The sequence below is a fragment of the Mytilus trossulus genome, chromosome 1 (genome assembly GCF_036588685.1).
Source record: "Mytilus trossulus isolate FHL-02 chromosome 1, PNRI_Mtr1.1.1.hap1, whole genome shotgun sequence".
NCBI classification, from domain to species: Eukaryota; Metazoa; Mollusca; class Bivalvia; order Mytilida; family Mytilidae; genus Mytilus; species Mytilus trossulus.
This window is the reverse complement of record NC_086373.1, coordinates 49,582,710-49,596,979: the sequence shown is the minus strand read 5'-3', so window position 1 is coordinate 49,596,979 and position 14,270 is coordinate 49,582,710. Positions and strand designations below refer to the sequence as shown.

At 32.1% G+C, this 14,270-nt stretch overlaps 1 protein-coding gene across 1 annotated transcript in view; it reads right to left on the bottom strand.

The window, feature by feature from the left end:
* Positions 1–14,270, bottom strand: part of LOC134726425 (plexin-B3-like) — a 75,508-nt gene that overhangs the window by 51,717 nt on the left and 9,521 nt on the right. The window contains exons 2-6 of the mRNA XM_063590831.1: positions 12,024–13,143; positions 6,806–6,991; positions 4,600–4,740; positions 2,570–2,670; positions 591–693 (exon numbers count right to left, since the gene is read on the bottom strand). Of these exons, the coding sequence (XP_063446901.1) occupies positions 591–693; positions 2,570–2,670; positions 4,600–4,740; positions 6,806–6,991; positions 12,024–13,022 (1,530 nt within the window). The 5' untranslated portion in view covers positions 13,023–13,143. The remainder of the gene's footprint in view (positions 1–590; positions 694–2,569; positions 2,671–4,599; positions 4,741–6,805; positions 6,992–12,023; positions 13,144–14,270) is intronic.

Below are 14,270 nucleotides of genomic sequence, written 5' to 3'. Positions count from 1 at the left end.
CTGAACTAAAACAGAACGGTTTGGGATGTCTCGAGAGAATGAAAGCCTTACAGTTGCCATTTGTAAAATTGCAAATATCTTTATAAATATGTTAATCATAACCATCGAATATACTAGGTACCTCCGAAACTGTGGAACAAACAAAATCTAAGGTAAATTTCTTCTTACTTTCATTATAAGGCTTTATTAAATTTTACCATATGTCAACGTTTTGCTGACAAGTAACGTTTTGTGATATTGTAATTTCTGATATTGTAGCTACAAGGTTTATCGTGATGTAAGAATAAACTAGTTTTTACACAGAGAAATTTATGTTATTTAAGCGGATAAACTGTACGGCGAGTATCTGCGAATTATTGTATAATGTACGTTAATTAAAATAGGTACTTTAGCTAGCATTTTTCTTTGCTTTGGGGAGACATAAAGTCGGTTGTGATGATACACAGTGAGATCTAACGATTCAAATTTTTGGCTGAAATACCGCAGTAAACATGAACACAGCTAGTCATACAAATCTATACAAGTAATCATGAATGTCCTTAGTTCACATGAATGTTTTAGATTTAATAAAATCAATCTTATTTACATACCATAGTGTCGATCTTTACATGCTGAGGTATGTCGCTGAAACGTATGCAGTTTCCTTCCTTTGATGGAATCCACATCGATGAATTTGTATTATTTAAGTTGCACCTATATTATTAATTTTACGTAATCATGTGTCGTGAAAAAGAATACATACATGAATCCATAATAATATAATGCTATATTGATTTAAATATAATTCAAAAATCACAATTAAGCGTAAATTATTATACCGTTAATATACTTTGATATAAAATTACTTTTGTTTTCTCTCAACTACCCAGTGTCATATACTATTTTGAAAGGTAAAGAGGAACTACACTGTATCCCGGCATTATGTCCCACTGGGGATAAAGAGGATAAGTAAGTTGATAAATTGTATCCCGAAAACAGTTTAAAATTCTTGTTTTTCAAGGGTCTATTTTTTGTATCTAACTTGTACGGAAGGAGCAACCCATGGATAGATTCACAATTGCTTGGAAAACAAAAAAGAAATGTGTAGCGAATACAACTAAAGTTAAGAACGGATAAATAGTGCACATTAGTTATACTGATTGATTTTTTGGTTTGTTAAACACCACTTACAGCACTACTGTGTTATTTTGTGTGGGTACATTTTTTGACAAAGAAGCTTATATGTCTGGAGAGAACCACCGACATTCGGTAGGAAAACAGACATTCTTAATCAATTATCATAATAAATAGGCGCTGAATAATAATTTTTGTTTTCGGTCCGTTCATTCCAAATCATAACATAATACATGCACCAACACTACAAAAAGAAAAAAAAAGGGCACATTTAGATCTTCTTGAAAGAATAGGTATTTGTAGTATTTTGAAAGCTTTTGAGGACCTTCAAAATGTAATTGTAGCAATATTGGTTCATGGAATCTTTGTATTTGCAGATATTTTAAGACCTGGGTCCTTAAATGCTTATAACAGATATTACATTTGACTAACGTGACCACAATGAGTATATTTGTTTTTAATATTTATTAATCTAGTGCCGTTATCAATTCTGAATCTAGCGAACCCATTTGAGTTTATTCCAGTTGTTCGGTTGAAAACCATATACCATGTTTTCAATCTGATATTCACAATAATGATTAAAATTCTAATTACAATGTAGGTTCTAGCGTAAAAATAAATCATTTTGTCATTAACTCCTTGAATCAAAGATGGCATTGACGGTTTCGTCTCTTCTTTGTATGTTTTTGTGGTTGTACAATAGATTGATTTATTGTTGGTTGCTTAACGTCCAGTGGCAAATAGTTCATGCATATTCAGGACGAGAACAATTTTACAATAAATACAATAGGTAGGTCTTGTCATAATAGAGGCCATAAGGGATGATGGTCGGGGAAATTTCGACTGCCACTGGAAAATGAGGGAATATCGGATAGGGACAAACATTTTGCCTTACAACAGGCCACCTACGGGCCCTCAATGAGTTGTTGTAATGGTTCTTAACGTGCAAAGAGTGTGGTACTATCTTTACACGAGACATCGGATTTAACGTCCCCATTTTGACTGGACGTGACTGCGAACTTAATACATCCCGCACAGCAAAACGGACGCCCCACTTCGGCAAGCGTTTAACTGCCGGTCGGGAGAAGACCAAGTGACCATATTTCTATTCCCCAGTCACCATTGGGGGGTTGTACAATAGAGAAACATAATTCGGTACTTTAAATATAGAAATCGTTTTAATTTCTCAAACGGTTGTGTATATTTGAAAATTATAGATAATTTGTTTTTTCATCAGACCATAACGCTAAAATTAAAAAAAAATCAATTGTTTAGTTTATATTTCATTAATAAAGAAGACTAAACCCCTACAATGTATATATTGGTTTGTATTTTCCGAAATTTTCCGATTAAATTTCAGTTTTAATGTGTTTATTTGATTGTAATATCCTATATGTCTGTTCATATATCTGTATATTAGTATAATTTCTTAAAATTCAAAACAATACTTATACACCTGTTTTCAACATAATCCCATCCACATGATGAACTAAAGGAATTCATACATGACATACAGTCCTTTTGTATTGAACAATTGTTGATATCCAGTTTCCCTATCTAAAATACATTTACATGTATTACAATTATTTACATACATGTATAATGTTATATAACTTTTGCCTTTATCCAGAAATATGGCATGTTTAGGTGATTAGTCTATGCTTTGGAGAGCTCTTCAAATCGAGGTACATATACATTTTACTGGAATCAATTAAGCTATGTTGTTTTGTGTCGAATAATGATTTCCGATTGCTTTACATTATTTGGTCTCATACCACATTCTCTTATTTTTGTAAGTTAAAAATTAAATGTATGGTGTTTGGGATACATTTTGTAACTGTGTATTTTTCATTTGTTTAGAATAATCTGAAAAGAATATGTTTGGTATACGTCAACAATACAACAATCAAGCGACAAAAAACTACATCAGGTCCATTCCTAAGTCAGGAATCTGATGTACAGTAGTTGTCGTATGTAATTTATACGTGTTTCTCGTTTCTCGTTTTTTATATAGATTAGACAGTTGTTTTTTTCCCGTTTGAATGGTTTTACACTAGTAATTTTAGGGCCATTCTTTTGTTTCATAAAAAAGAATGGCCAACGTAGATATAGGTATCTTTTCTTAGGAAGGAACTTCTTAGGAAGAAAGATAAGAAGTTAGCGATATTCTTAAACTCTTCTTTCCGCTATATAGATAATGTTCTTTCACTAAATAATTCAAAATTTGCTGACTATGTGGAACACATCTATCCCATCGAACTAGAGATAAAGGATACTACGGATACAGTTAAGTCTGCCTCATATCTTGACTTACATCTAGAAATTGACAATGAGGGTCGGTTGAAAACAAAACTTTACGACAAAAGAGACGATTTCAGCTTTCCAATTATGAACTTAAATTGTGAAGTACCAACATTCCAGCAGCACCTGCATACGGGGTATATATCTCCCAGTTGATACGATATTACCGTGCTTGCATTTTCTATCATGATTTTCTTGATTGAGGATGGCTGCTCACAAGGAAGCTATTAAACCAAGAGTTCCAAATGGTGAAGTTGAAGTCATCCCTTCGTAAATTTTACTGACGCCATCACGAGTTGGTTGACCGTTATGGAATAACCGTTTCACAAATGATATCGGATATGTTCCTCACGTCGTAACTACAATCCCCTTCCCTTTCATGATTGTGACCTACTGAATTAGACTATTTACCGAATGTGTTATCACATAAGCAACACGACGGGTGCAACATGTAGAGAAGGATCTGCTTACCCCTCAGGAGCACCTGAGATCACCCCTAGTTTTTTGTGGGGTTCGTGTTGCTTATTATTTAGTTTTCTATGGTGCGTCATTTGTACTGGTGTTTGTCTGTTTGTCTTTTTCATTTTTAGCCATGGCGTTGTCAGTTTATTTTCGATTTATGAGTTTGACTGTCCCTCTGGTATCTTTCGTCCCTCTTTTATAGCTTGTTGTTTGGTGTGAGCAAAGGCTCCGTGTTGAAGGTCGTACATTGACCTATAATTGTTTACTTTTATAAATTGTTATTTGGATGGAGAGTTGTCTCATTGGCACTCATACGACATCTTCCTATATCTATTGATATAATAGTAGATACGTATCTATAAATATACCAAACTCTGATTCGTCAAAATTTTTAAAAAACCCAATGTGATTTAATTTTAAAGAGACTTTTAAAGATCTGCCTTCGATACCAATGCTAATATTAACGAACAACATAAGGAAGACCAGTGACAAGGTTCCTGACTCGCACTTTAACATATGGTTCTCAACTAGTTTTAAAGTTTCTAAAACGTGGTATCCTTTCAATCACAATTAACAAACAGTGAACACAAAGGAACATAAATCATTTACTATCTACTAGTATGAAATAATGTCATCATATACTCTGATAGACGACGTTATAAAACATCGTCATAAATATAACAGCAAGACATGATATTGCACAATATTAGAATAATATCGTACCTTCTTTTCGGTTATAAAATATACACTGTCCTGTTCAATTTTGATATTAATAATCTTCGAATTGGCTACAGACACAAACTTTGTTGTAAGGTTTCCATGTTCTCCATGTTCTCCATGTTCTCCACCAAGTTGTAAATAGACCTACAAACATTGTAAATATTTTAAACTTAGAAAAATTAGTTAGGGAAAACTGTTTATACTTTTGTATCACATAAATGTAATATGGTATAAAGGGATATCAAATACATATTGTCAAAATTGCAGTAGAACGTACACACTAGTTTAGTGTGAACTGTTGTTATTAATTTTATTATAAAGACAACAAACCCATCTCCAATCAGATAACACCAAGAAGAGAAAGGATTAGCTAAAATGGAAAAAAAAGTTGTATCAAATAGACGAATAACAGTTACTAATTAATTTATGCTGTGTTAAAATGGAATTGCATTTCGTCTCCGTACTGGAAATTATTGTCATCAGATTTAAAAGGACGTTTTGTGTTATTGCAAGTCTTCGTTTTTAGGCATGATCATGTTGGCACATTTTCTTATTGTTCGCTAGCTTATTGTTTGCTACATTTAGATTGAGTCTGGTGTAGAACTTACTGTTTAATTTTTATCAATATACTTTTTAAACAAAATTATCTAATTTATACTTCGTGTTACTTCTTCTGCCAGTGAACTACTAGCATCTCATCATAAGTCACCGATCTTTCAAATAGTGGTCACAATTATTTTCGTTGCAATAAACGTCTTTATCTTATCTTAAATATTAGGCACAATATTCATGATTTCAAAATACAATTTTATAGTTCCAGGACAAAGGTTACTACTCGCAATTTTTCTCGAATACTTTCTGAGCTCAATAAAGACAATGGTCATGATAATTATCAGTTGCAAAAAAGCTAAGACTCAGGTCATTCCCATTAGGTTCATTCTGATAGCATGTCTTGAACGATAATAAAGAAAATAATGTACAGTCAGGATTCTACCTTGTCAAAGATATCTCCCAATTACGCCAATTCATTTTTACAATTCTAAAAAATAGAAGCCATTGTAGGGATGACGTGCTGCCAATTTAACTCTTGAAAACCTATAAAGTTATCCACATAGCACCATTACGATCCTTATATGCCAGTTGTATTTTGAAAGGCAAATGTATCTACTAGCATTCAGCATTAGTTAAAATTAAAAGAAAGATGTATTCAGTCAACTTGAAACTATTGTCTGATCGGTTGTCAGGTGGAATATTTGAAAATTCATAAAACACTTCATCAAAATAATTAAATATTTCGTGGAAGAGCAGACTAAAAATATCAGTGGCTGAAGACTATAAACCCTACTTATCATACACAAAAAATAAGTTTTTTCGAAGATATGCATTTTTAAGATCTAACTTAACAGTCTGTCGTCAAGTACTTTTAGTAAAAATTTACTATTCGAACACACCTACTCTGTTTTTGTGATTCATTAGAAAGGTATTTCGCTTGACCCATATATTTCATTTTTTTGTACTGTGCTTTTTTATGTTATAACTTCTACCTGTAGCGTTTATATAAAAAAATAATAGAATTTGAAGCGAGATGAATTATCAGATACTCTTGCTTTAAACGTTTTCAATACAAAATATTCAAACATACTCTGACATAAAAAGGTGCACTCGATTTGCTCTTTTCAATGAAATTGTTACCAATTTGTGGGATCTTTTTTTTGATACACATAATGGAAGGGCAGAAACGAAAATTTATGAACAAATATATTGATACGTCCATGGTATTAAAAAAAATATCGGAGGCTATGCATTTTTAGATCTAACTTAATAGACACACATGTCGTCGACTAGATATCTAAGTGTTTTGCTTAATTATGGAATTATAGATAAATTGAAAACTTGTGCAAACGTTATTTTTATGATTAAATACTTCGTAACTTGGCCGAAGACTGTCAATTTATTTGATTCTATTAAGTTATATTTGAAAAAATCAGAAACATTATTGATGACATATTAATTATTATTGTGAACATCTGAGGTGTGTTACTTGATTTACAGATTTATATTAAGTGGTTCACCAAAAAGAGGCTACTTAAAGTTTGTTTTTTTTTCAGTAACAGGACATGCAAAACATGGAAACGACGAAGGTTTCTTTAGTAGCTACTTATATATTAGATATTTTGCCTGTTGAAAGTAAACATACTTTAGTACATACCCTGCCAAGTAGACCATCTACTGTTCCAAAATATAATACAGAGTAATTACTAGTTTGAAGAATATCCATGGCTGTAATTGTTTTGTCGATGTCGTAGACGTTGTCCATGTTGTCAATTCCTTTACCACTGACTAGAGTATGATAATGTTTCATATCACAAAAGTCGCCTTCGAGTTCTTTACAAATCTGAAATCATATATGCTGTACCAAACTTAGAATGTTCATGTACATGCCATATCTTTTTCATCAATATCGAATTCTATGAAATTATTTTTAAATTATTAACCAATGAGAGATATAATTTATAGTTTTCGGCTTGTGTAATCAAAGCATTTCTTAATTATATTCACCAGTATATAGAAATAAACATAATAATCCTGAAATAAGCTCTACAATTTTTTTTGTGACATGTAAATGTTATGTCAGATTAGTTGTTTGATTTTCAATATAAGAGAACTGAAAGAAATAAGTGGTTTCTTACCATGCTAAATTAAAAAAAAAAACACAAAAGAAAACACACAAAAAAACCAAGACGGCATTAAAAAATACTTCTTGTATATAAAAAAGAAGATGTGGTATGATTGCCAATGAGACAACTATCCACAAAAGACCAAAATGACACAAACATTAACAACTATAGGTCTCTGTACGGCCTTCAACAATGAGCAAAGCCCATACCGCATAGTCAGCTATAAAAGGCCCCGATAAGACAATGTAAAACAATTCAAACGAGAAAACTAACGGCCTTATTTATGTAAAAAAATGAACGAAAAACAAATATGTAACACATAAACAAACGACAAACACTGAATTACAGGCTCCTGACTTGGGACGTACCACATAAATAATGTGTCGGGGTTAAACATGTTAGCGGGATCCCAACCCTCCCCCTAACCTGGGACAGTGGTATAACAGTACAACATAAGAACATACTATAAAAATCAGTTGAAAAAGGCTTAACTCATCAGATAGACAAAAAATACAAGTGGACGTGGTACCTGTATATCGTTAAAAAAACTACCATGTAATATAATTAAACTCATCATAGATACCAGGAATACAATTTAATATTTACGTCTACAAAAGACTCATCAGTGACGCTCGAATCCAAAATGTTATAAAAGACCAAATAAAGTACGAAGTTGAAGAGCATTGAGGACCAAAAATTCGTAAAAGTTTTGCCAACTACAGCTAAGGTAGTCCATTCCTGGTGTAGAAAATGGTAATAATGAGCCTCATTGATAGGTCACTATTTCAGTTTATATGATATATGATAAGGTCGAGGGAGTGGGATCATTTATATGCCAAGGTAACTTTTCAATTCAAAAGTTTTTGAAACTATCAAACATGTAGTTTTTGTTACCGACTCCATCAAATCCACAGTCGTAAATGCAAGAGAAACATGCATATAGAAATAAGAAGATGTGGTTTGAGTGCCGATGAGACAACTCTCCATCCAAGTAACAATTTGCAAAAGTAAACAATTAAAGTTTAAAGTACGGCCCTGAACACTCAACCTGGCTTTTACTGAACAGCAAGCCATATAGTACCCCAAAATGACAAGCAACTGTAAAAAATAATCAAACAGGAAAACCAACAGTTTAATCTATATAAAAAACGAGAAACACATATAACCACACCAACAAACTACAACCACTGAACAGCCTCCTGCAGCAGGTTTACACGTTTTGACAGGAGCAAGCTTTCACACTAATCTGAAACAGTTACAAGATAAAAAGACACTATAAAATTTCAATTGAAATTACGAAACTCGTCCAAATAGGGATATAGACAAGAACAAAGTCGTGTCAAGTAAACATACACTGAACGAATAAATATGATATATGACAAATTAAAATATCAACACAATATCAATAAACAAGAATGTGTTCATAGTACACAGTTGCCCAATCCGCACTGTCATTTTCTATGGTCAATGAACCGTGAAAATGGGGGAAAATCTCTGAATTGGCATTTAAATTAAAAAGATGATATCATAAGGAACATTTGTACTAAGTTTCAAGTTGATTGGACTTCAACATCATCAAAAACTACCTCGACCAAACACTTTAACCTGAAGCGGAACGGACTGACGAACAGACGAACGAACGAACGGACGAACGGACCCACAGACCAGAAAACATAATGCCCATAATTGGGGCATACAAAATATTTGAAACAATAACAAATAGAGACATCTCTAATCTAGGACAAACTGGTGTTAAAAATATTAATGTACACAAGAAAAGTTATTAGTATAATGATTTTGTTGTTACGTGTATTCGGAAATATTTTTACATTTTACAAAACAAATAAACTTGTTGTGCACAGTAAACATACGAGAACAGAAAATAAATTTATCGTCATACAAAATGCTTATCAAAGATAGCATTAACATAGGGAAACGAGGTGTAACACAATATGTAAGCATCGAATAACAAAAATGCATCACAAATTGTGTCTCCATGTCAAATTAACACAAAAATACGATTTTAGAGTACTCGCAGTTAATGAAAGCTAGTTAAAAGACAAACCATAAATACTGATATGTCAATATGAAATATGAAGATGTGGTATAATTGCCAATAAGACCTCTCTACACCAAAGATCAAATGACGTACCATGAAATATCGTAACTAATAAGTATGTTTGCTTACATGTATATGTATATTTAGACAATGAACACTCATCTGGTATGCTTTTTAAATATTCATAATATATTAAATGGGTGACTTGATGTCTGAGCTACTCATCCCATCCTATTACCGGATTGAAGTGCCGCTTGCCCCCCCCCCAAACACAAATACATAAAAGAGGTACCAACAAAATATCTTATAAGAAGTGTTGTTTTTTTTATTGCAAAAAAAGTTACAATTAAACATCCAAGCTACCACTATAAAAAAATCACACAAAAAGTATCATTCTTCTAAAGGAACGGAAATTATTTAAGGGTTTGCATACAGGCAATTACCAGAATTTAAGTGAAATGATGCGCTTATAAAATTGTCTAAGAATTATGTAGAGAGTAACAAAATATTACAAAATTATCCCAAATACAAATTTTCCGCTGAAACTTCTTGGCAAGTTTTCACAAGAGTCGATTTTTTTGCAATTAGTTAGTCCTTTTCCGTCGTTTCATAATCAACTAAGATCATGGTTATTGACAAAGAAAAAGGTCTTAAACAACACATATCAGAAAAAAATAGTAAGCCAACTTAGAACAAAACCAAGGGTACAAACATGTATTCCTTCTTCTACACGAACACACTTTTAGTATCCACAACTGTTCAAGAATCGACTTTAAGACAAAATAATATAAGATTTATTTAACACATTTTCTTTTTGGCCTGATATTTCTTTTCAATTGTTATCCCTTTTAATAAAAGTAATGTATTTGCAGATAAACCTTTTCTTGCCATGGACACTATCATAAGTGTACTCTATAGTACAATCCCAGAAAAGATAACCATGGTATCTTTACTGTATCGTAAGCCTATAAATTTTTGGGTGGGCGACTTTTTCAATTCTTTTATAAAAAAAAATGCGTATGGTTTTATTTTAACATTTTTGAGTGTCTGGAAACTTTCCAATTCGAAAAAAAGAGGATAGTAAAATTTATCAGAGTGCAACTATTCATTCATTTCAAGTGCATCTTTATTCACGTTTTATGTTCGACCAGCTTGTAGTTGCCAATATGACTGACATAGACTAACATAAATTAGCATTGCAATATATTTTTGTCAGAACAAATATGTAAAGATAACTGTTACAGTAACTTATACATTTTGTGTGTTTTGGGTTCCAAGTCTGCAATTTACCTTATCGAACTATGCAAAATGAAAAAAAGCCATTTCATGTTTGATATTATTCTAGTTATTTGACATTTTTTGCAGAACCTGCAATTTTAGTACGAAAAAAGAAAATTGTACAGGTCTCCGGTCAGGAGTCACTGTTCATGTCTCGAGTGTAACATACGTACTCATGTTCATGGGAAAAAAATTGGTGTGAGATATATCCTCCGAAGAAAAAAAAGTTATTAGTAGGTAATCCACAGCCAGAGGAAAACACACAAAATGCCAAACAGATGCAGAAGAGTCCTGAACAAGAGAAACTGAAAGAGCAAGAGACTTACCAAAATCGAGCTGATAAGAGGCAAAAGCTACAAAAAGCAAAAAAAAAAAAAAACCAAACAAACAAACAAAAAACAAAAAGTGACGATTATGATTTTGATTCTCTAAAAATCACGAGAAATGGAACATGTTTTTGACGAATCTGACGATGATGACTTATAGTTTAAATCAAACATTTGGTAACTATGTTCACTAGAATGCAACAATAAGATACAAAATGTTTAAACATTATGATACACATTATTTTGTGCCAAATGTGTGCAATAGATATTATGATAGCACATATTAATAATGGAAAAGGTTAGGTTTTCTAAAAATTCATAACACGAGACATGAACAGTGACTCAGTTCCCCACTGGTCCTGACTCTTCTGCACCTGTTTATCAATTTCTGTATTGTTTTCCAAATTCAGAAGAAATAAAAGATGAAATAAATAAAACGAAAGGCAAGTAAAATACCACAAATAATAAATAATTCTTTACAACCCGTATACTGTATCCCTCATTAACCAATTAAACTAGCGATACTCACCTGTGTATTTCGTATTTTTAAAAATTGGATGCTTGGTTGGATACATACTATATAATTTATCATAATCATTTCATAGAAGCGAAATAAGTTCCTTAAGGAAGTTCGCTACCTCAGTTTCAAAATAACAAGCTTTTCATAACACTATTATATATAATGATAGAGGTTTGATAAAGGAACCAAAAGAGAGAGAAATATATATAGATCCGTGTGTTTGTTTTCGAGATATAAGTCATTGAAATTTTAGCTGGAAAATGATCTCTCTTGATTTTTCTAAGATTGATTATTGACAAATTCAAAAAAGTTCAAAAAAAATATAAAAAAATAACATTGATTTTACAAGACTTTAACAGATGGCTTATAATTATATATGTACAAGATATATAAAAAGATATATGTGGGTTTGTTGGCAATTTTTTTTTTTTAAAGAATTCAAATGGATAAAACTAGAGGATTTAGAAAATCTGACAACAGGTCCAAAACATGACAAGCGAACACCCTTAACTTTGAATATCATTTATGGGGTTTCCCAACAAATTTTATACTATATGTTTACTTACATCAATTGCCTTATCGCAATATGTTTCATTTTTAAAGCAATTTTCAGAGGTTCCACGCTCAATGTCTGGTTTGAAATATTCTCCATCTTCCTTAGCAAGGGTTCCACAGACTAATTGTAACTTCCTAGATACATTATAATCCTTTTCTATATCGACCCATGAATGTACACAGATGACACTAGAATTGTTATGAAGGAAAAGAAATATGACAAATTCACCTTCATCTATGACATTTTCGATTACTGTTAAGTTCATTCCATTGTGTTTACACGTAATATTCATATCTTCATAGGAATGGTAGTATCCAGATTTATTGTATTTGTTTTCGTAATTGAGACAAAGTTTGCCTATTCTTGAAGATTTAAATTTGTTATTTACATGCACTTGAAAGAAGAAGTAAACATGTGGTGCATGATAAAAAGATGATTTGAATACAAGAGTTGAATTTTCTTCATCCGCACGTTCAATATTCATTGGTCCTTTTCGGTATGGTTCAATATTGAACAAGGTAAAATCTGTCAAGTTAAGAGACAAAATTCCATACGATGTGTTTAGTACTTTTGCAGAGTTAGCACCGATTACTACAATGCTTGTGTTTACTTCTTTGACATCGAGCATACTGTAGGTCGGAGGGTATTGTATATCGACTAACATATCGCTCCGTTCGATTCCAGTAATCTGCAAATTTATATCCAGTTTCGAACAATAGCTCACGTTCATATTATTTTGGTTACACTGTATAATTTCTTCATTTTCCTCATCATATAACAGTAACCAAACGCTGGAATTAATATTGGCAAATGCCTTTTCCGTCATGTTTTCTCTATGACAAGACACAATACCGCCAACACCTCCTACATATATCGTTTCATTTGAAACGATCATTTGCCGTAATGTAGTAATTTCATTTTCATTGCTGGTTTGGCTCAAAGTTCTTTCTACTGCAGTGACGATTATGTACAGAATTAGACTAAAAGATAATTTCCGTATGAATCCCATGATAAAATGATGTTTAATCAGCGTCTAGATGATAGAATGTTCATTGAACTTGTATTATTTGAGCTGCTTCGTCCTAGGTAAGATTGATCAAAATTTTCGAATCTACGGAACAACAATCAACCTGCAGTTAAAAATGCATTTGAGTACGTTTGAATTTCAACTATAGATGTTTTAATTTTTAAATACATGCAAGTTCATGGAAAATACTTAATCATAATTGAGAAGGTAAATGAAAACTCATAAATCAATTTTAGTAAAGCATACGAGTACAACCAGACCAGAAAATTTCGTTGTATGGATGTTTCAAAATACCATAAAAATCCAATCTTGACCAAATAATTGAATAAAAATTGTTGCTCAAAAATAGGAAAATAAACCACAACCTGACTGTTTGAACCAAAGCATGATCTTATAAAATGCATTGTCAATGATAAATGAGGTTACAATATTCATACCTGGGGTGGTGTTCTCGAAGCTATCTTAGGATTAGGACGTGTCCTAAGTCTATCGTATGACAAGTCTTTGTCCTAAGCCGTGTTCTCAAAGCTCTCTTAACTTATTGTTTATCTCATTTTTCGTCCAAACTTTAGGACACCCAATAAAGTGTCTTGAGAGCATCCTATCTTCATCATAGTGTAATAAAGTTTGGATTTCGCTTTTTGCTCATTATTTTACGTGAAAATGAACATGAAATGAAACGCACCAGCGGTTATTAACTCGTATTTAAAGAAACTGTGCATAATTTTAAACTTTGAACTTCGTGTTTCACGATACGATTACACTACAAATTTAATTCTCATTTCAAAACAAATTATTTACCAGTTTAGATAACAATCTATTTCATATAATTACATTGTGAATTATGTATGGAACGCCATCACTGCCTTTTAAGAAGAGACTACTATGACATGATCAGATGTTGCTTACATGATGTGAATTCTCCTTTATATGATGTGAATTCTTCTTTACATGACGTGAATTCTTCATTACATGATGTGAATTGTTCTTTACATGATGTAAAATCTTCTTTACATGATGTGAACTCTTCATTACATGATGTGGTTTCCTCTTTACATGATGTGAAAACTTCATTACATGATGTGGTTTCCTCTTTACATGATGTGAAAACTTCATTACGTGATGTGGTTGTTTCCGATGATTACCTAATCTGAAAGTTTTATTACATGATGCGAAAATTTCTTTACGTTATGTTAAAAAATCTTTATGTCTTATTTCTATTACATTATG